We start from the raw sequence: 19,368 nt of genomic DNA, 5'->3' as shown, positions 1-19,368 counted from the left end.
ATGTCTACATATTTATAATGTATTTTTAACAGTTTCAAATACAGACTTTGTGTTTTATGTATCCATCTCAAAGCTGAGATAACTATGCTGACACCATCATCACCAAAAGTTGACACAAAGAATAAATAAGTCACACACCAGCATTTCCAGGGCCACAGCTTTTATAAGTCTTATGAAGACCAAATCAGACATACATAAATGACAGTAGCACACTAACAAGTTAAAAGTCATTGCAGAGCTTTAGCTGAAATATTTTCTGTCTGAAAATAACTTTACAAGTCATAGATACAATGTATAAAACACACAACTAAAAAAAAAATTCAGTGTTGTGGTATTTCACTTGCACTTTGATAAAACATGAACAGAGTCTGAACAAGGCCTTTCTACATGTAGCAAGGAAGTGGGCTTTCTTGTTGTGCAGGTCAATGTAAAGTCTGGTCAAAAGTCCATTATATTATTTATTCTTTTCAGATGCAGCCTTTATATAGGAGGCCAGCTCTTAGCTACTTCTTGGTGTATGGCTTCAGGTAACCACTGGCAGTATGCAGACAACAGAACTGTAGGAGAAGAAAAACATTTTAAAACAACATAATTATATGACAAAAAGACTAAGCAGATCAGAAACAAGCCCATTAAATCCTCACATTTATCTTCGGTCTTCCAGATGGAGAGGAGAGCATCTCTGCCGTCGACTCTCTTTGACAACAGTGGTCCCAGTAAAGCCTCCGTCCTGGGCTGCAACCTGAAACAGCAAAAACACGATAGTAAAAGGAAAGTTGTTCCTTCAAAGAAGTTTAATTTGTACTGCTTCAAAGATGGCAGAGCAGCATGTGCGAGAGCATCGACTTACTTTGCCCACATTTTCAGCATGATGGAGGGGTTTGACAGAAGGTGGCTGCTGTATTTCTTTAGTTTGGGACAAACCTGTCAACCAGACAAAGCAAATATTACTATGCAAGAGATAAATGTTCCTGTAACTTTTGGCCAGGTTCAGGCAGCATTTGTCCAACATTTTTCATAGTTTGTGACAGGTTTTAATTGATATTTTTCCTCTACTGCATGTTCTTCTGCCTAACACACAGAGAACAATGTAGGCATTCAACATGACAGACACAATCTTGAATAACTTTTGATTTATATTGATCATTTTGATCACAAATGATGATAAAATGTAAAATAATTGTCATTATTGCAAATCAAAGTTTGTAAGTTAAATATTTTATACTCTAATAAGAACCATAGGAAGAGCTTTCAAAGGTAACAACTACTGCAGATCCAAATAAACAACAAAAGGAGGAGGCTCAACAGTAATTAAAGCTACCAATACTTATCAATAATAGATTTATTTGGGGCTGTAGTAGAAGTCAAGACAAAAGTCTCAGGTTTGGCTGCAGTACCTGTCCCTCAAGAAGAAACCTGGCAAACAGCTTGTAGCGCTCCAGGCCCTCTGGATACTCCATCTCCACTGCAGGCAGCTGCCAAGCGACACGGACTGCAGGAGACACACAGTGATGACTTTAATGTAGGCTGAAACACCTTTTAGCTCCGGTACTCTGCTGTAGAGGACTTACAGAAGGTGCTTGAACGGTGACATCTGATGATGCCGGTGGAGGAACAGAACCACGGTACCGGAGACTCCTGAGGAGAGCCGAAGTGACAGTACTGAGGCAGAAACTGGGGGACCCACTCTGCTTCTACTGCCGAGACACCTGACAGGACAAAAAAAAAAAAAAAGAAGATTGCTTTTAACTAGGTGAAACCATCAGTCTGCAAATGTAGCTTCAGTCAAAGGAGCAGAAATCTGTTGTCCGTGAATTTGGCATTATAGAAATGTGGCTTGTCAACAGGATTACAGGAGAACAATAAAACAAAACACAAACAAAACAGATCACATGTTTTATCATTTGCCATAAACAGAGAACAGCATGTAATTTAAGATGTTCAAAAATCTTGTTTTCTTCTTAACGTCAGTGATAACATTAAAACATGAAGGAGTCACTGTTATTGGACCTGATGTCATCAGATGCAACAGCACATCATACGATCTTGTGGGTATTTTTCCAGTCAAGAGTGTTATTTTTATTTTTCCAGAATCTTATTCTATTCAGCCTCAACTCTCGACTGAATATCTAAGAAAAAAAAAATATATATATATATATATATATATATATATATATATATATATATATATATATATATATATATATATATATATATATATATATAAATATATAAAACAGTTTATGTGAAAATCAAGCAGCTGACTGAAAATGCCATCAGGATTAAAATAGAAAAGGCACCCCCATCCCTTTTTTTTTTTTAAACTCACATTTGGAAGTAAAATGAGCACTAAGCTGACACCAGTGATGTCACTGCATTTTTCTCTGGGCTCATTTACCTCTCATGTACATCTTGGTGGTCTCCATGATCTCCTGGTAGACGACAAACTCTGGCAGCGTTTTGAACAGTGCAGAATTAGGATGAATGAAAACCGGGTCGTCCATCAGAGGCGTCTGTGAGTGAAAACAGGTAACAGGGGGAGGTGAAGAAGAGGGATAATACAGAACATACTCCTAAATCAATGGGACAGCCCTCAGAGTGACTAACCTTGTATCCATTCTTCCATTTTGGGTCGAGTAAATCTTCTGACTGTACTCGCCTCGCAAGATGGTCTCCAAGTCCGGCCAGAACAATCTGCCGCAAGCAAACCACCTGGTGCGCCGTCGGTGGAGTCATCTTGGGATCCACAAACACGCCCACCTCTGGACACACTGCGTTCACTGGGAGGAGGGAACACCAATGAGTCTCTGCTGGGTTTCGGCAGCAGATGAGTGTTAGATAATCTGTGGGTTGTTTTTTTTTGCGTGTGTGTACCTGCATTAGTTAGTTGTCCTCTTAGCTTTCTGATCTCCACCATTGCTTTATACCTCAGCCCGTTGTCCTCACAAATCTTGGGAGTACAGCCGGCAAATTCACAAGCACCGACAGCACCTGCAGTCACATGTACACAGAAGTATGGATAGACTCTATAAATATACTGAACATAAGTAAGCTGCATAAAACAGACATTTATGCACTCTTATCAACTCTTCCTAAGTCAGGACTCAGTTCAGTAAGTTAAAGGAAACTCCTGATGTTTCAGTGTCTCCTCAGAATTCAGCTTCATGCTAAAACCTGGAAGATAATTATAATTTTGAAGCCAGATCACGGGGCCTTTAAAAGGTCAGCATACAACCTAAGATACTTTTCTACAGTCTGTTGTACAGTGCTGTCCACTACTGTAACCTGAACAAAACGTAAGCTCACCCAGCATGACCATGAGGTCTCCCAGCAGGAGTGAGGCTCCTTGCCCAGCCCACAGCCTCTTCATCTGGGCCAGCCGAGCTCGACACTGGGTGAGTTTGGAGCTCTCATCTTCATTGCGTCCAGGTCTGAGGAGGAAAAACGAAAATATGTTACAATTATAAAAACATAAAAATCAAACTGTCACGTGCTGCATGAGAGAGGACTGAGCTTGAAAAGTGCTGCATGATTTAGTTTAGCTAGAAACACACTTCATTAGAGGAAACATGTCCTCACCTGTTGAGGTCTTCAAAAATCTCCCGCACTGTCATGGCTGCCACCACAGCAATGACGTACGGCAGGCAGTCCTGCTGCTTCCCGAGCGCTAACATTTTAGCGTAACGCGGGGCTACAGGGAACGAGGCCATCGCCCTGCCCAGGGGGGTGATGGGACAGCTCAGCTTCGCTCGCTGCATGTCTTTCACCCTTAGAAAGAAGAAAATGACGGTTTACAAGTGCAGACAAGTGATGTGATTAATATTCAGCTCAGTTTGTATCATTACACTGGATAAATAAGACATAGTTCAAATTTTAAAAAGAAATATAAAAGGCTGTTTAAGGAAACAAGAACAAGATCTGACTACAGAAGAAGAATTTAATAACACTCATCTCTGGTGATTTCATTGAGCATCAAAGAATGACAATAATCTTGTGGAGTCCTAAAGTTCCTGCTGAAATCATCGCTTTTAAATAAAATCATAATACGATAAGGAAATATGTCTTTATTTGTTCATGCTTCTCTGCAAGAACCAGTGAAAACAAATGTCCACCAACACTATCTGAAGTGTTTCAATAAATATTGATGACATCACAGAAAGCCACAGGTACCTTGCAGTTTGAGGCGGCTCTTCCAGAGCTCCCAGAGAGACTAATAACTGCTCTGCTGCCACAAGAGTCTCAGCGGAGGGCGGTGTGGGGAAGGGAAAGTTGACCACCTGCACAAACACAAAATAAAAGCGGTTATTCTGATACTTCTTTCTGTTAAGGAGCAGCATTTCATTCAGAAGCCTGCTGGTAAGTTTGAGTTCCTCACTTTGTCTATGTTGAGGTCCTTCATCTGTAAAACCAGGTCCTCCACAGGCCTGCGAGTGATCTCTGCCTCTGAGAACAAACTGAAGTCTCCGAACACGGCAGACGAGTACAACCTGCAGAAACATCACAGAAACAGGGAGAGAAACACTTGTGAAAATCCTCCTCGGGTAAAGGAAACAGCGATGAGCGTTACACAGTTTAATAGCGCTGACCTGTAGCAGTGTCCCGCCTCTGTCCGCCCCGCTCTACCTGCCCTCTGATTGGCTGAGGCCTGTGAGGTCCAGTTGACTTTAAAGGACGACACGCCGGTCACTCTGTCGTAGAAACGCTTCTTAACACGACCGCAGTCGACCACGTACTTGATGCCAGGGATGGTCAAAGACGTCTCGGCCACGTTGGTGGCCACAACACAGAGACGAGTGCCGGGTGGAGGAGGCCTGAACACCTGCAGCCAACAAACATACAACAAATGTACAACATCTCACAGTAGAAGTTAATCTAATATGACATCTTGGTAAGAAATCTAATCTGCACAATCTACAATAGCACAATAAATACACTGAGGAGCTAGTACTGAACTACCAGCTCTTTCTAATTCATTGGTTTATTGACTGCGTTGCTTCAAACTAAACTCTGCGCAGTTTCCTCTTAAATCAACAAGTCGAGTTACTTCAGGCACGCCAGTAGAAGCAAGTGCTGGAGCAATATATATCTGATATGTATTGTGTAAGAATATTGGCTCTCATCCACTACCATTTTGCTATTGTTGTTACCGTTTTAGTTATCCAGTAAATTCCATCTGTCATAATATTTCTATTGCCAAACCACCCTACCTCTCAACTCGTGTATGATTTTACTTAATCAGTTCTGTGCTGACACATGTCGTTAATCTGACCTTGGCCTGCTGCTCGGGGGCCAACAGAGAGTAGAGTGGGAGGACGTAGAGAGGGATGGACGGGTCGGCCTTCTCCTCTGTAGAGACAAAACAGAGCAGAATCTGTAAAGGTGCTCATGTGAAATAAATCCACCTGGATTGCGAAGAACTATTTATTTGGCGTAGCTTACCTGTAACAACTGGATCGTCTCCGAAGTCCAGGTCTGAGCCTCCATCCTCCTCGTCTCCGATCCCCGCCTCTCTGTCCTCGTCTCCTTCGTCCACCGGCAGGGCGGAGTAGTTATCCAGGTCGATCCGAGGCAGAGACTGTGGATGGAGTTAACATGCTTTAAGTATGCACATAATAAATATCTGTCAAAGATGGAGGAAGTGCTCGTCACATCAGGGGTTTTAGAGCTCTTTTACTAAAAGCAGACTTACAACAGTCTTCTTCTGTTTGGCTTTCTTAAACTTCTTCATCGCCTCTGAGCTTTCTGCTTCCTCATCGTCAGCTGGACACAAAACCCAGTAAATACACAGATACGTACTCTCGGCTCAGAGATATGTTAGTGAGGAGGCAGACGACTCACCAGTGGCTGTGTTACCCTTCCTGAAGGGGAAAGCGTTTCTCAGTTGTCTGCAGAGGCTGTGAACTTCGTTCTGACCGGTCAGGAACACCAGGATACCACCTGGAGGACAGACGTGCATCAGGGTGGCAGAGAGGGTGAAAGTTTAACTCCACCAGCAAACACAGTTCATCATGCCAACTCACTGGAAATTACTCTAATTGTCTATTGATAAATATAAACATCCCTTTTTTCTTCAATGATTGATTTACATAAAAAGATAAACAATAGTGCATCTCGCCACAGATAAAACTGTCTATAAATAATTGAGTCAAGTTTGTTATGATAATTAAATGATAAAGATTATTCTGATTATTATTAAAGAGAACTGTTTAATAAGTCTTATAATTTGTTGTTGTTTTTTCAGCAAAAACAATCTATCTGACCATACCTCCTTAAATGTTATTTCAATAATTTTGATGATGTTTGATGTCACTCCTGTCGGTCAGTCTGGTTTTGTGTTAAACAAATGTTGATGCCAGAACGTACCTGGAGGCAGCATGCGGTGTATTTTGCAGGACTTGTGAAAGGCCTCTGCGGTGTAGTCCTCCAGCGGGGTGCGTTTGTTGAAGTGGATGGTGACCGGGAACTGACGAGCGTCCACCTTGATGACAGGCGGCGGCGTCTGAAACAGCCTCTGGTTGTCTGTGAAGTCCTCAACCCGCAGAGTAGCTGACATGATCAGCAGCTTCATGGAAATGCCTTTCTGCAGAGAGACAGGTGGGAGTGGGAGTTAAAATGAAACTCTGTCTGCAGATGAGACACTTTAGACTCCGCAGCTGCGTCTCCTACCTTGTTTCTGAGAGGGACGATACGAGACAATAATCCGATGAGGATGTCTGTGTAGACGCTCCTCTCGTGAGCTTCATCTATGATTATCACACTGTATTTCTGCAGCAGAAAATCCTACAAAACAAGACAGAGACACTGAAGATACTGCGGACAGATCAAGGTCATTAAAGCCTGGTTCAGACACATTGTGATGTGTTACAGCCGAGTCCATTATTGATGTAAAAAATGCCTTCAGTTGGTTTTCAACCAATTTCTGTTTGAGTTCAACATGGTGAGGGTCATTCAAGCTGTGATATATCCAGCTCAATTAGCGCTTATGAATTGATAAGCTGGATAACAGACAGAACAATAGAAATAGTAGATGGACAATTTTGATAATCTGTTATTCTTCTGATTTACTTCTATTCCTGTTTTTGATGTACTATATATACTGTGCATATTTTCAATCAGTGTCTGGTTCTGTATATCTACAATTCTTTGTAGATCTGCAGTAGATTGTCTAATGAATCTATATTTAACTTTTCCTTTAAGCCAATCATGTCTTTCAAGCATAACTCTTAAATATTGCTTATTTCCTGCCGTTTTCTACATCTTTTGTAATTATTCACAGATTATCTTTGGTTTCTTCTGTTCACATCAACATAATAAGTTACTGAATTGCAGATATCTTTTTGTTACAAATGATTTTCTTTAATATTTGTTAATAAAAAATAATACAACTTTGAAACCTTGTCTCCTGGTCATATTAAAACACAAGGCTCCACTTTCCTCTTTAGAGTCTCTTTTATTATCTCAAATAGAAGGCAAAACTGGGTCCTCATTTATCTCCAGGTTAAACATAAATGTTATTACACACTGATTGCTGTCTGTCCCTCTCACTGAGTTTCTCTTCTCGTGTCTTTTAGGAGACATAAAGGAAAGCAGCAGTTACCGGGATGTTTCTCCCAGTGGACCGAAGCTTGTCGTCATGTTGACTGTGTTTTATTAAATGACTCAGTAGAAAGTAAAGATGATTACCTTCTGAATCTCCTTCAGTAGAACACCGTCCGTCATGAACTTGATCTTTGTGTCGCTAGTCACATTGCCTTCATATCGGATCTGGTAGGACACCACCCTGATGCACAAAAATAAATATTTCCAAGCTTGTAACAGAGAGTATTCAGGCTTTTTAGTTTTTTGTAGATTTCTTTAAATCTGTGGATTTGCGATTACTTATTGTTAATATTTTCTACACGTCTACAGTGAGTAAATGTTTGTTACTGTGTGGGCAGGTTCATCTCTTTGGCCACTCTGTGGGACATGCTGACGGCTGCTACTCTCCTCGGCTCTGTGATACCAATAATGCCAGCGCCACTAGAGGAATCAAGAATGAACAAGAAGACAGTAAACACATGATATTACATACAAGTGTGTATCCACATGAGTCTTTTCTCTTGGTAAATGCCCAGTAGAACATTTCAGGTCAGCACCATGAAGCAGATAAACTACCTGGCGTAGCCGGCTTCATACAGAAACTGAGGCACTTGAGTGGTCTTTCCACTCCCCGTTTCTCCGCAGATGACGACACAGGGATTTTCTCTCACTGCCTCCATGATGACCTGCTCCTCTGCCAGCACGGGCAGCTTCAGACGAGCCTCCTGCAGCAACAGATAGAAGTACACTTCAAGCAAACTCTAGGAAACACCTTTCTTATTGAAAAACCTGTAGTTTCCAGAGTCACAGTTACTGTTTTTTTCTTTTCTTTTCACAGACACAAACCTGGATTTCTGGTGATCTGTCAACAGGAATGAAGACAGCTGGCTGAGACAGTTTCTTGATTTGGACTTTTTCCTGATCTGAAGTCTTCTTCTCTTTCTGTCCATCTTTCTCTGCGGCCTTCTGCTCTTCCCTCACTTCGTGTTTGGTCACTGTTTCCTGACAGGGAGAGGTACTTTCCTTAGATTCACTCGTCTCTGTGGTCGTCATTTTCTCATCCTCCTCCTCCTCCTCCTCCTCCTCAGACGATGTGTCCACATCACTACTTTCTTCTGCCTTTTCTTCTTCTTCATCTTCATTCTCTTCTTTCCATTTTCTCTTCCTGTTCGCTCCGCTGAGGCTGTTGATCTTTGGATCCAAGTCTTTTACATCATCTAATGACCTGAAAATTATTTTAAAAAACACGTATTACTCCTTTTCTACTAAGAAACTTAGCGATCACGTTGCTTCTTGGTATTGATTGATAACTGTGTCGTGCACTTACTGTTTACTTTGGTAAAGCTTGTCTCCTGTTCCCAGTTTGGATGTGGTGTACAGGAGCTTCAGTTCAGATTCAGGGAGCTGCACCTCAGCCAGTTTGGTCAGGATGTCTGCTCTCTGGACAGAAGAGACATAAACACATTTTGACATAAATCAAATCCTTTGTATATGATTTGCCAAAGTATTGTTGATAAATGAGTACAGTCTGTCGGAACAAATGTTACAGCATAAAAAAATAGGTTCAGTATGATGTCCAGGGCTGCAGATTATTCCCAAAGTCCTGACTTCAACCCAACTGTGTGGGACTGTGCTTAAGTCAGGTTTGTGTCAGAAAACCAACAAATTTGATTGAACTCTATCAATTCTACCAAGAAAAGCGGTCAACTATCCATATTCTACCAGAAGCTGGTTAATGGCCAAAAGGATCTGACAAAAAGGTGCAACCTGCCAAAGGACATTAAATCAAATATTAGGTGTATTTATGACCTTGTATGTATAATTCTGACTGTTTTCTTCAATATTGCCGTGACATTCATGTCCATGATGAGTGTAAAGGCTCAGCTGCAAAGAGCAGAGGAAAATAGTGTCTCTCAGGAGCAGAGCCTCACAGAGCTCTCCAACAACCTGAAGTCAGAAGCGCAAGAAAACTAAGAACTCTGGAACCACATTGAATATTAGACCGTCATGGAGCTCCACAAAGCAAAGGTCTGGGCAAAGGAGCAGAGCGATCTGTTTGGCAAAGAGAGAGCCAAGTGTTTCAATGAGCTGACACAGAGGATCAAACTGGGCCAACAGCTAGAAGAAACCAAAAAACAGAGCAACGCCTTTCAGCGACTTCTTGAGATAGAAAAGAGGTCTCACTCTGAAACGTTTTCAGAGCACCAGGAGGAGATCCAGAGGCTGAAGGCTGAACAGGATGGATTCAAGCAAGAAATGAAGCAGCAGTTTCTACTCCTGCAAACAAGACACCTCTGAGATTGAGAAGTCGCTCTGTAACGAGTTGGAGGACCTGGTAATCAAACTCTTGGAACAAATCCCAACAAACACTGAGACAGAGGTTAGTCAGGCCCTCCACACACAAACTCCACAACGAAAAGATGCACTGAAGGACAAGATCTGCAAGACGGACGAGTCATTTCCTACTATCGAGAAACCTGAACTCAAACGATAAAAATGTGTTACTTGGAGAGATGTGCGATGTAGTGTTTGACAAACTGATTTGATTAGATTTTTTTTTTTGCATCGAGTAAGACAATGGATGAGTTTTTGTGTGCATGTTACAGTTACAAAGCAGCAGTTAAAGTTTTTTTATGCACCTTTTCAAGCGTTTTATACAGGAACAGCTTTTTGTCAGATTGGAAAAGCTATCCCATAATTTGGTTATCGTATCTGCAGGTGAAAAATTTAATAGGATGAAGATCTGAGAATTGACGTATAGAGTAAGAATGAACCTGTGAATTTACTTTAATGTAAGTCGTGAACTGTTCAGTGATATTTCTTTCTTTCTGAATAAGAGGAAAAAAAGTAACTAGAATAAAGACCATTGAGAAATGAGAAATCTCCTAAAACGTGACAGAATTTACCCTCATTGTTCATCATATCAAGAGAGCTGGACAGACTTTCATCAAAATCTTTGATGCTACAATCAAGTGAGCCAAAGACAACACTTGAGCCATCGTGACATATTCCTCAGTGGTGTTTAGAGGCTTTGGGTGGCATTGTTTGACCTTCAAGGCCTACTAGGCCCAAAGTTCAGCAGGATAGAGCCAGAAAGCTCCAGAGGATCCCAATAATGTCCACAATTTAGCAGTAAATAGTTGGTGAGACTCTTCTTACTTCAATCAGCAACAGTTTTTGAGTATTAGACAGGATTCCTCAGATTATTGTTAGATAGAAAACCAGCCATAGGCAGGCATGCAGCTCCACAGGCAGCTCCTCATGAATTAAGGATGAGGTGAATACAGATGAAGATCGCCATATATGTCATCGAACAGGAAATACAACATCTTTTCTTCTCAAATTCAGAGGCAACACCAAGCATTAAAAGTGTAAAAGTAAAATGTGTGCTAAGAGAGAGAGAGAGAAGACAATCGGCCGATATCGCCGTATCCGATTTATTTGACTCCCTAATATCAGTAGTATCGACCCCAAAAATCCAGGAACAGTCGGGCTCCAATTACAGTCTGTACTACAAATGTATTGCAGTCCAATACCCTGCTCTTTGATCCAGTAACTTTGGGCAGATTTCAAATGGCATGTGGCATTTACCGTTTCACCACTAAGTCTAGACTCATGGATATTTACTGTCCACATCATTTGTATATTATTAATTAATCATCTGAATGTTCTGGTGATTAATCATTTATCATAAAAACTCAACAATGTGCATCACAAGTTCCCAGAGACAAAGGCAAAATCTGTATTTTACATTTAAGGTTTCTCACCTGAGCTTTCTTGTCTTTGCGCTCGAGGACCTTCTGCAGCTCTTTCCTCTGCCTCTTGGTGAGGGCCCTTTTAGTGGAGACTGTGGTCAGCGTGGGTTTCTTCTTCTTGGCTTTGTTGGCCGGGAGGACCAGAGCATTGCTCTTATCTACACCTTTCAGTCTGGTCCCATCTGATGGACGCAAGCCACGCAAAGAGACAAACACACAATAAATTAAGTGACAATGAAGACGACGTGTTTTCGTTCCTTTACAGGTTTTTCTTATGAAAACCTACCTTGCAGTTCCACCACAACTTGTGTCTTCTCTTCATGTGCTGCTGCTTGAGGGTCGCTTTGCTGTCTTCCTTTCCAATTGTGTTTCTTCCTTAGTTTTCCCATTTTAAACGACTCAGCGTGAACTAACGAGCTAATTACACCTTCACGTTTAAACGATATTTACACAACCGACAAAATATTAATAAACATATCAACTTCTAACCTTTTTATGTAAACGGTTCAGACAGCGGCAATAGAGATTTAAAGACTTTACTTTCGAGAGTTAAGCCCCGCACAAACCTCACGTGTAAACACAGAGGTGTGCAACGGCTAAAACGGTCCCCCGCCGAAATGTTAACACTGTAGGAAGGTTCCGCTACAGAATAATCCAAACCAGTATTTGATGTTTTATAGATATTGGATTGTTTATTGATCTTAATTATTGACCAATATGTTTCAAAAACTGTGTAACTGTTAAAAAAAACAAAAAAACAAACAGATAAACCTATATGTTGTGGATATATTAATCTGCTATTAAGAAATTTCAGGGAAAGAATAATATTTTTTATATTAAATGCCTTTATTAATTTGGTATATAATAATAAATATATAACATTAAAATATAACAATAATATTTGTTTAAGTGCATTTAAAACTCAATTATTACCATGCAATTCAAGTATAATTCCCCTTTGTTTAAACCATTTGTGTTTTAAAGTTCAGAAAACAAAAGTGGGACTAACATAAACATGAGTCGCAGTCATTTTTGGGCTTTATTTTTCGAGCAAGTTGTACAAATAGAAAACGGCATATGAATACATCTCAAATTTACAGTCAAATATAATGCAATGTGAATATCAAAAAACACCAGAAATAAACAACCAATCAGCACTTCATTCTGTCTGAAATAAAAAATATTTTAATTAATTTTAAATCCATTTTTAACCTATAAGCTTTTGAAAACCTCGAAATATTATCTCAATTACAGATCTCAAGACAGAAGATTTGAGTTTCTTCTTTGTATGATCGTTATGTGACACAAATAGGTGATACTGCATATTTATAAAGGTTTCCTGGTAGCAATTACAATAAGATCATTAACAGATATATTGTTATCAGGATATGACTGCTAAGTAACAAATATTGCTGCACAGAAATAACGTACTTGCAATAAGTTTGCAATAGTTTACAGTTTGTCCTCTATACAGCAAACACTGTTAAATGTCCTTCTGGGTACACATTATGGTCTCATAGTTTAATGAGCAAATTTAAGAGTTTCTTACCAAAACATTATTTATGATATAAAATTAATATCATCTTGTGTTTTGCTACAGGAACTTTGACTATTGGAATAAATAAAATTAAATAGTTGTCAGGCTTGAGCGCAGACTCTTTTTCAGTCTATTCTACAGTGGTATGGCTGTACGTTGGTCTACGTCGGTAAAATACAGGAAACAATCAATAGAAAGTTTTTGTGACTCTCAGAACAGTTTCACTGTTGTCCAAACTGTCCCACAAATGCTCCGCGTGAATTTGGTTGAAATCTGGTGATGTAGCGTGCCGTATAATATAGGCTCTATTCATAATTCTCTACACATTTAATCAGGTTATTCCCTGAAATTGTCACCTGGATTTAAGATCATAGTGGCACAACCTTTCTCTCCAGTGTTCAACTGATGAAGAGCTCTTCACACATCACACTTCCTTTTCAGATACTGGTGTCCTTTATAGCCATGTAATCGTTTTCCCTGTTGCCCTCGCCGGCTGTGAAACTGTCCTCCCTGGTCCTTTTCCCCTCTTTGAAAAGCCTCTCGAACCTCTTCAGGAAAACGATGAGAGCCACCAGCAGACCCGCCTGCACCACCACAAACACAAAGAGACACACCTGCGAGACCAAAGCCAGGTCACAGTACCAGTAGTGACAGGACTCCAGCACCTCTTCCTCAGTTAAATACACCACCAGCCGGCCTCTCAGGCTGGGAGGGGAGCTGCAGTTGACACCCAGATGTGATGTGAGGCTGGCGGGCTGACGTCGCAGCCAGGCACGTAGGTAGAGCACGCCGCAGTCACACACCCAGGGGTTACCGTGAAGGGAGACGGAGCTGAGGGAGGTCAGATCTTCCAGGAGCTCATTAGGGAGGGTGGTCAGCAGGTTGTTGTGGAGACGGAGCTCGGTGGTCCCTGCGGGGAAACGGGTGGGCAGCGAGGAGGAGGTGAGAGACCTGCTGCTGCAATCCACCTGCCCACCGTGACAGGAGCAGAGGTGGGGGCACGCTGATGACCTTTGACCTCCAAACAAGAGGAGCAGAAACAGGAGCAGCAGACCCTTCATGGTTTCCAATCACTGCAAAGACGGGAGGCATCTCAGATTAATACATCGTGTGTTGAATTGTAAAACTGCTCTTTATGTCTGTTGTTGGCAAACACCATCTGTCTCTTCACTGTATTTATTGAAGGCCTATGAATCATTTAGCTGTTACAGAAATAACTACTGTGTGCAAAGTAATCCTGAAGTCCCAAAAACGTATCGACAATTTGCAAAAACATAAACACTTGTATTCCAAACCGACTGATGATGAGCATGTAAAGGTAAATGTAGCAAAGCTTCCTATCAGTGTAAACATGGAGAAATTACATGATGATACCCACGACTTTCTGAACAAAATCTCTTATCTCACTGTACGTGTCTGGTTTAGAAAAGTTGTTTGAATCTTAAATTACTAGATTACTGTTTTTAATTTTATGTGAGTGATGGAAAAAAAGATTTGTCTCTTCCTCTTATTTGCATTGTGGCTCCAGAAAGTCTCCTATCAAACAGGCTCCGAAAAGTCTCTTTGTTTTCTCTCTTGTTTGCAAGTAATTCCTTTTTGTTTCACTTTCCGCATCTAATTGATGACTTCCTTGTGTCCTTATCTTGTGACCTACAATCAACTCAGTATTACCATACGAAAGCAGATACAAAGGGAATGGGGGGTGACTGTCAACTGTTTGTCACACTGTATAAAAGCTGCCCTACGGAGATCTGAGAGCACTGCTGGACACCTCTCTTTGAGGGTGGCATGTATTTGCTCCGTCTTGCAAGAATAAATGTCCGATGTGTTTGATTTTGAACCAAGCCTCTGAGTAATTTTTCCAACAGTGAGAGAGAAGTTGATGAGCTCTGTGGTATGTTGTGAAGCTGTGGTGTTGTTTCAGTGGGTCTTATTATCTCAGGGCTGAGTGCATTAAAGTTTGAAAGAGTTTTAAATGTTCTGCACAATGTACAAATACAGTCCCTGCTTTGTGTTGTTTGTGCAATTAGATTTAAATGAATATCATTTTCATGACACATTTCATACATATTTTATACAGTTGAGTACAAGTGATGTACAACTTTACTATATAAAACTAGTTTAAAGTTTACCACCAATTTAATATCTAACAACTAAATATTGTATTAATCATGTTCTCATTACAAATGATACAAGATGTACATTATAAAACGCAAAGCATTCACAGCAAACAATCTCCAGCTTTTTTCATGTCCATTATGTCTAAAAAAAAATTGAAAAGTCAGGACGATGCAGCCTACGACCAGGACCCCATGTGATATCACTTGACAGGTGCACAAAGCAACCATAGTATATATACATTTTAGTTTGATACACTTTTGATAGGAAAAAAAACAAGAATTATCACCTTGTTATGTTCTCAATAATGTTATTACAGCGACATAAGTGAGAAGTTTTAGTAAGGTCTGAGGAGAGTCGTTTACCTTCAGTGCTGCGTGTCTTCAGGAGATGACTGTGTTTCTTACAGATGATCAGAGGAAGAGTGTGTGTGTTCCTGCCAGCTGGCCCACACTGATAAAGACCACTGTCAAGTTATGAGCGCAAGCACACGCCTTTGCACACGCTTGTACAGTACATGTACACCAGCACTCTTTACTTTAGTAGTTTTTAGTAAATTGCTGGGAGGTCTTCCATTAAGAGTTGTTTACTTTGGTATTAACTGAAGATAAAACACAGTGTTCAATTAGTATTTTCAAATCAATTGATTAATTAATTGATTGATTGAGTGTAACCTACAGCATGGACGTGATCGCGGCAGGTCAGGTCACGTGCAGGAAAGTGACATTTGTCTTAAAAAAAACATACCAGTAAGCTCAGTTCAACATATAGGAAGAATATATTTTGCATTAATAAATGATAATATAATTTGTACCACATAAATTATTAGGAAATGATAGAAGTGTATTTCAAATACAAGTTTTAAATACAGGTTTGAGGCATTTGTAGTTCACTTGAGTATTGCCAATTTTTGTTACTGAAGTTCAGACAGATGCATTTTACTCCACTACATTTATCATGAGTTATTAGTTACTCTACAGATTCAGATTAATATTGAAAAAATATTCATAAATAAATTATGACATCTGATGATAGGTTAGGATACGAGTTTCCAGGATACCAAATCAAAGTAGGTAAAATCTGCTCAACCTTGAGCAGCTGCAACAGTGTTTATGCAGTTTATGTCCAGAAATGGACAATTATGCATTATGTGCACTTTCACTTTTGCTATTTTAACTATAGTTTGATTCAATACTGGTACTTTTGCTTAAGTAAAGTTTTAAATACATGATATATTTACAATGTGATACTCAAATAAATTATCTGACTGCTTCTCCCATTAATGAACCTACAGAAAATACAAATATTTCTGTCCATCATACTGATGTTACGTCTCTGCTCATGTACTGACCGTCAGGAAGAAGATGATTTGTAGAGGAAGAATGGCTGCAGGAGATAAACATGAATCAGCAGATAATGTCTCTGCAGCAGCTCCAGCTCTGAGTGCTGCTGCTCAGCCTGACATGCAAAAGTGACAGAGGACATTGTGCTGAGCTCACTGGACTCCACAACGTTCAGAGAAACAACGCTGAGGCGGCGAGGCCAGACTGACGAGAAAAACAGGAGTTTATTTGTCACACCTTTGTAAATGGGACGCAGGCTGAGCTCACAGCCTTCAGGCAAAATATGTACAATTCATCAGTACCAACAGAGTCTTAACGCGCGCTTGCTAGCTCGCACACGCGCACGCGCACACGCACACACACACACACACACACACACACACACACACACACACACACACAAATTATCTCAACTCACAACTTTAATGGCATAACTCCAAAGAGAGGAATTTAAAAACAGAAACACAGACACAGTATTCGCTCCTCATCAGTGATTTACTTTACCATCCTGTGGTGGCAGCAAAGCTGTAGGTCATGATGCATTTAATACAAGCACAGGGCATCGGCTATAAAGCAGTAAAAATAGACCCACAGCATTTAGCGGATATGAGTAATGGCAGCATGCTTGCACATGCACCCTACACTGCACAAACCCTCTCATTATGTCAGAGGCGCTCCGTTCACAGTTAGCCACTGGCAATAAATGCATTTTCAGCTCAAACCATGCTGAGAGAGGATATTTTTACTGGCTGTATGTGAAAAATGTTAAATGAATGTATTTATGAGCAAAAGAACAAGAGCAAAAGTTGAAGAAAAGTCACTGTGGCAACTTTTTAAGGACTACTAGGAGTTTTATGGACGGATACCTGGTGATATCAAAGGAAATTTTATGAAATACAAACACTCACACAGCCAAACACACAATCTCATACGCATAATAAAAAAAAACCAATATCAATGTTCAAGTCTAAATATCATCAACGACCTACATTTCTTTACAAAACATCTCTCAGCACACACCCTGATATTATATCCAAAAGGTTTAGCATCGCATTTATAAATTAGGTACACTGAGTCGTTATTTAAATTACGCATTTATATTATATATGTTAAGACCACAGCGAGGGGCTCAAAATGGGGAAACATAGTTTCAGAGAAAATAAAAACCCTCCAGGCAGACAAACTATACAAAGCACCAAACGGAAGAGAAATGTACAGCCAGAGTCATCACAAAAACTTTATATCCATGTTCAGAGTCTGAGGGTCTCACTGTCGTCCAGAGGAGAAACAGCAGGTGGCGCTGCAGCACTGCTCTGCTCTGGGAGACTTCACTGGTCTTTGTCATGCATCTGCTGCTGCATCTTGTTCAGCATCTCCTGCATCCGCTTCAGCTGCAGACAGACAGGAAAGTAGGTTTAAGCTGTCCACAAACATAAATCCTGAATGGCTGAAATGGTTTCCAGAACATTAAGCCCCAGATGGAAGTATTTAGATAATCATAAAGCAGTCTAAAAATAGACTTTGAATCTAATCCCAGAATAGATTAAAACTGCTGTAATATTAAATGTATGACAGGGCCTCTTACACATATATTGTGGAGGCGATCAGTAATTCAGAAATGTCAACACTGAATACATGATTTCATTCATTATAAATTAAAAGATCGATTTTAGACCCAAATTACACACAATAAAGGTGCAACAGACAGAATTAACAATGGTATTACGCAGGGATTTTTCAGCGCGAAATCATCATGTCGTATCGCATCGTATCGTATAGTATCGTGTCGCGTCGCATCACGTCTTATAGTATTCCATTTAATCATATCGTATTGCATCGTATCATATCTTATAGTATTCCATTTAATCGTATCGTATTGCATCGTATCATATCTTATCGTATTCCATTTAATCGTATCGTATTGCATCGTATCATATCTTATCGTATTCCATTTAATCGTATCGTATCACATCCTGTCGTGTAGCATCGTATCGCATCCAATTGTATCATATCATATCATATTGTGACACATCATAACATATCTTGGGTTAGCAGCCATCGGTCCCTGTAACTTATTCTCATCACATCAAACATTGTTGTGTCAGAGCAGAAACTAATGACTTATCTAAAATGCATTCATAATAAAAATCTAAATCCTCAGGAAACTTCATACCTCCTCATCTTTCATTTTGATTAACTTCTCAGTTTCCATATCAGGAGTGGACAGCGGCAGGATGGGGATGGGACTCTCCATACGGTTGTCCTCAGCCAGTTTACTGAGAGAGGAAGAAGAAGGAAAGGAGGGTGAGAGGTGAATCAGACAAATCTGTACTGAAATCTGTTCATCAGCCGTTTTTAAAGATGTTTACAAAACATTCCCACTCGCTCATGCTTTTATTTCTCACCGGACTCTTCCGCACACATACCTGGTCATCTCCTGTATGCACTGCGCCCTGTAGTTTTCGTAGTGGACGTCGCAGGTTACGTCTTTGAGGTCGTGCATGTGCGAACGGATCAGCATGTTCCTCAGTTTCACAAAGTCACAGTGCGACTGGTTTTCCACTGAGCAAAGAAATGTGTGCAGTTAATTAATAATCAAAGTTTCTAATTAGCATTCAGGCTGAAGACAGCTGAACAGAGAAAAATATACAAACATACCCTCAACAATCCCCCAGGGGTACAGTCTTCCTCTCACTCTTTGTCCTCGGGCCTCCACCACTGTATTACTGCCAATCACAGCGAACGGGGTGCACTCCTGCACACACAGACACGAGGACTGGATGTTATTTTGAGCCTTGTCTTTTCAGAGAAAGCTGACAGAGCATCCTGGTACACATTCACAGAGTCGTACGCATTCACAAAAGGCCGCTGAGCAGCTCCAGTGAACGTGACTGTAATTGTTGAGACAGGTAAAAGACTGTTTGCTGTTTATGTTCCCTGCGCTGACTTTTTACAGCTGATCAGTGGATTTATGCCACAAACCCGCGTTTATCACCCATGACCTGCTGTTACACTTCAATTTAAGAGCACAGTATAT

The 19,368-nt window shown here is 40.4% G+C and overlaps 3 protein-coding genes across 4 annotated transcripts in view; all 3 read right to left on the bottom strand.

Moving 5' to 3' along the window:
* Window positions 1-150: 150 nt before the first annotated feature.
* Window positions 151-11,917, bottom strand: dhx37 (DEAH (Asp-Glu-Ala-His) box polypeptide 37). Its single transcript, XM_069707798.1, has 26 exons — window positions 11,620-11,917; window positions 11,346-11,515; window positions 8,906-9,018; window positions 8,425-8,803; window positions 8,155-8,303; window positions 7,927-8,019; window positions 7,684-7,780; window positions 6,667-6,780; window positions 6,364-6,580; window positions 5,839-5,937; window positions 5,690-5,760; window positions 5,440-5,575; window positions 5,270-5,346; window positions 4,587-4,819; window positions 4,376-4,487; window positions 4,171-4,277; window positions 3,580-3,768; window positions 3,307-3,431; window positions 2,875-2,991; window positions 2,608-2,780; window positions 2,399-2,513; window positions 1,572-1,709; window positions 1,398-1,492; window positions 851-924; window positions 645-742; window positions 151-557 (listed from the first exon to the last, which is right to left on the bottom strand). Exons 1-26 carry the CDS (start codon window positions 11,720-11,722, stop codon window positions 481-483), a joined length of 3,471 nt encoding a protein of 1,156 aa, XP_069563899.1. The 5' UTR covers window positions 11,723-11,917; the 3' UTR covers window positions 151-480.
* A 436-nt stretch (window positions 11,918-12,353) lies between these two features.
* gp1bb (glycoprotein Ib platelet subunit beta) lies at window positions 12,354-16,441 on the bottom strand. The gene is made up of 2 exons (XM_069707797.1): window positions 15,354-16,441; window positions 12,354-13,943 (listed from the first exon to the last, which is right to left on the bottom strand). Exon 2 carries the CDS (start codon window positions 13,929-13,931, stop codon window positions 13,308-13,310), a length of 624 nt encoding a protein of 207 aa, XP_069563898.1. The 5' UTR covers window positions 13,932-13,943; window positions 15,354-16,441; the 3' UTR covers window positions 12,354-13,307.
* Window positions 16,442-16,536: 95 nt separating this feature from the next.
* Window positions 16,537-19,368, bottom strand: part of septin5a (septin 5a) — a 21,314-nt gene continuing 18,482 nt past the window's right edge. For both annotated transcript variants that reach the window (XM_069707796.1, XM_069707795.1), the window contains 4 exons: window positions 18,990-19,086; window positions 18,758-18,893; window positions 18,505-18,607; window positions 16,537-17,722 (listed from right to left, as the gene is read on the bottom strand). In XM_069707796.1, the coding sequence (XP_069563897.1) occupies window positions 17,660-17,722; window positions 18,505-18,607; window positions 18,758-18,893; window positions 18,990-19,086 (399 nt within the window). In that variant the 3' untranslated portion in view covers window positions 16,537-17,659. The remainder of the gene's footprint in view (window positions 17,723-18,504; window positions 18,608-18,757; window positions 18,894-18,989; window positions 19,087-19,368) is intronic.

The sequence above is a fragment of the Brachyistius frenatus genome, unplaced genomic scaffold (genome assembly GCF_029030835.1).
Source record: "Brachyistius frenatus isolate BFR_SWC_R1_liver_20210118 unplaced genomic scaffold, ASM2903083v1 Contig_72, whole genome shotgun sequence".
In the NCBI taxonomy this organism is placed as follows: domain Eukaryota; kingdom Metazoa; phylum Chordata; class Actinopteri; family Embiotocidae; genus Brachyistius; species Brachyistius frenatus.
The sequence above is the reverse complement of the archived record's forward strand: the minus strand, read 5'-3'. Positions and strand labels throughout refer to the sequence as shown.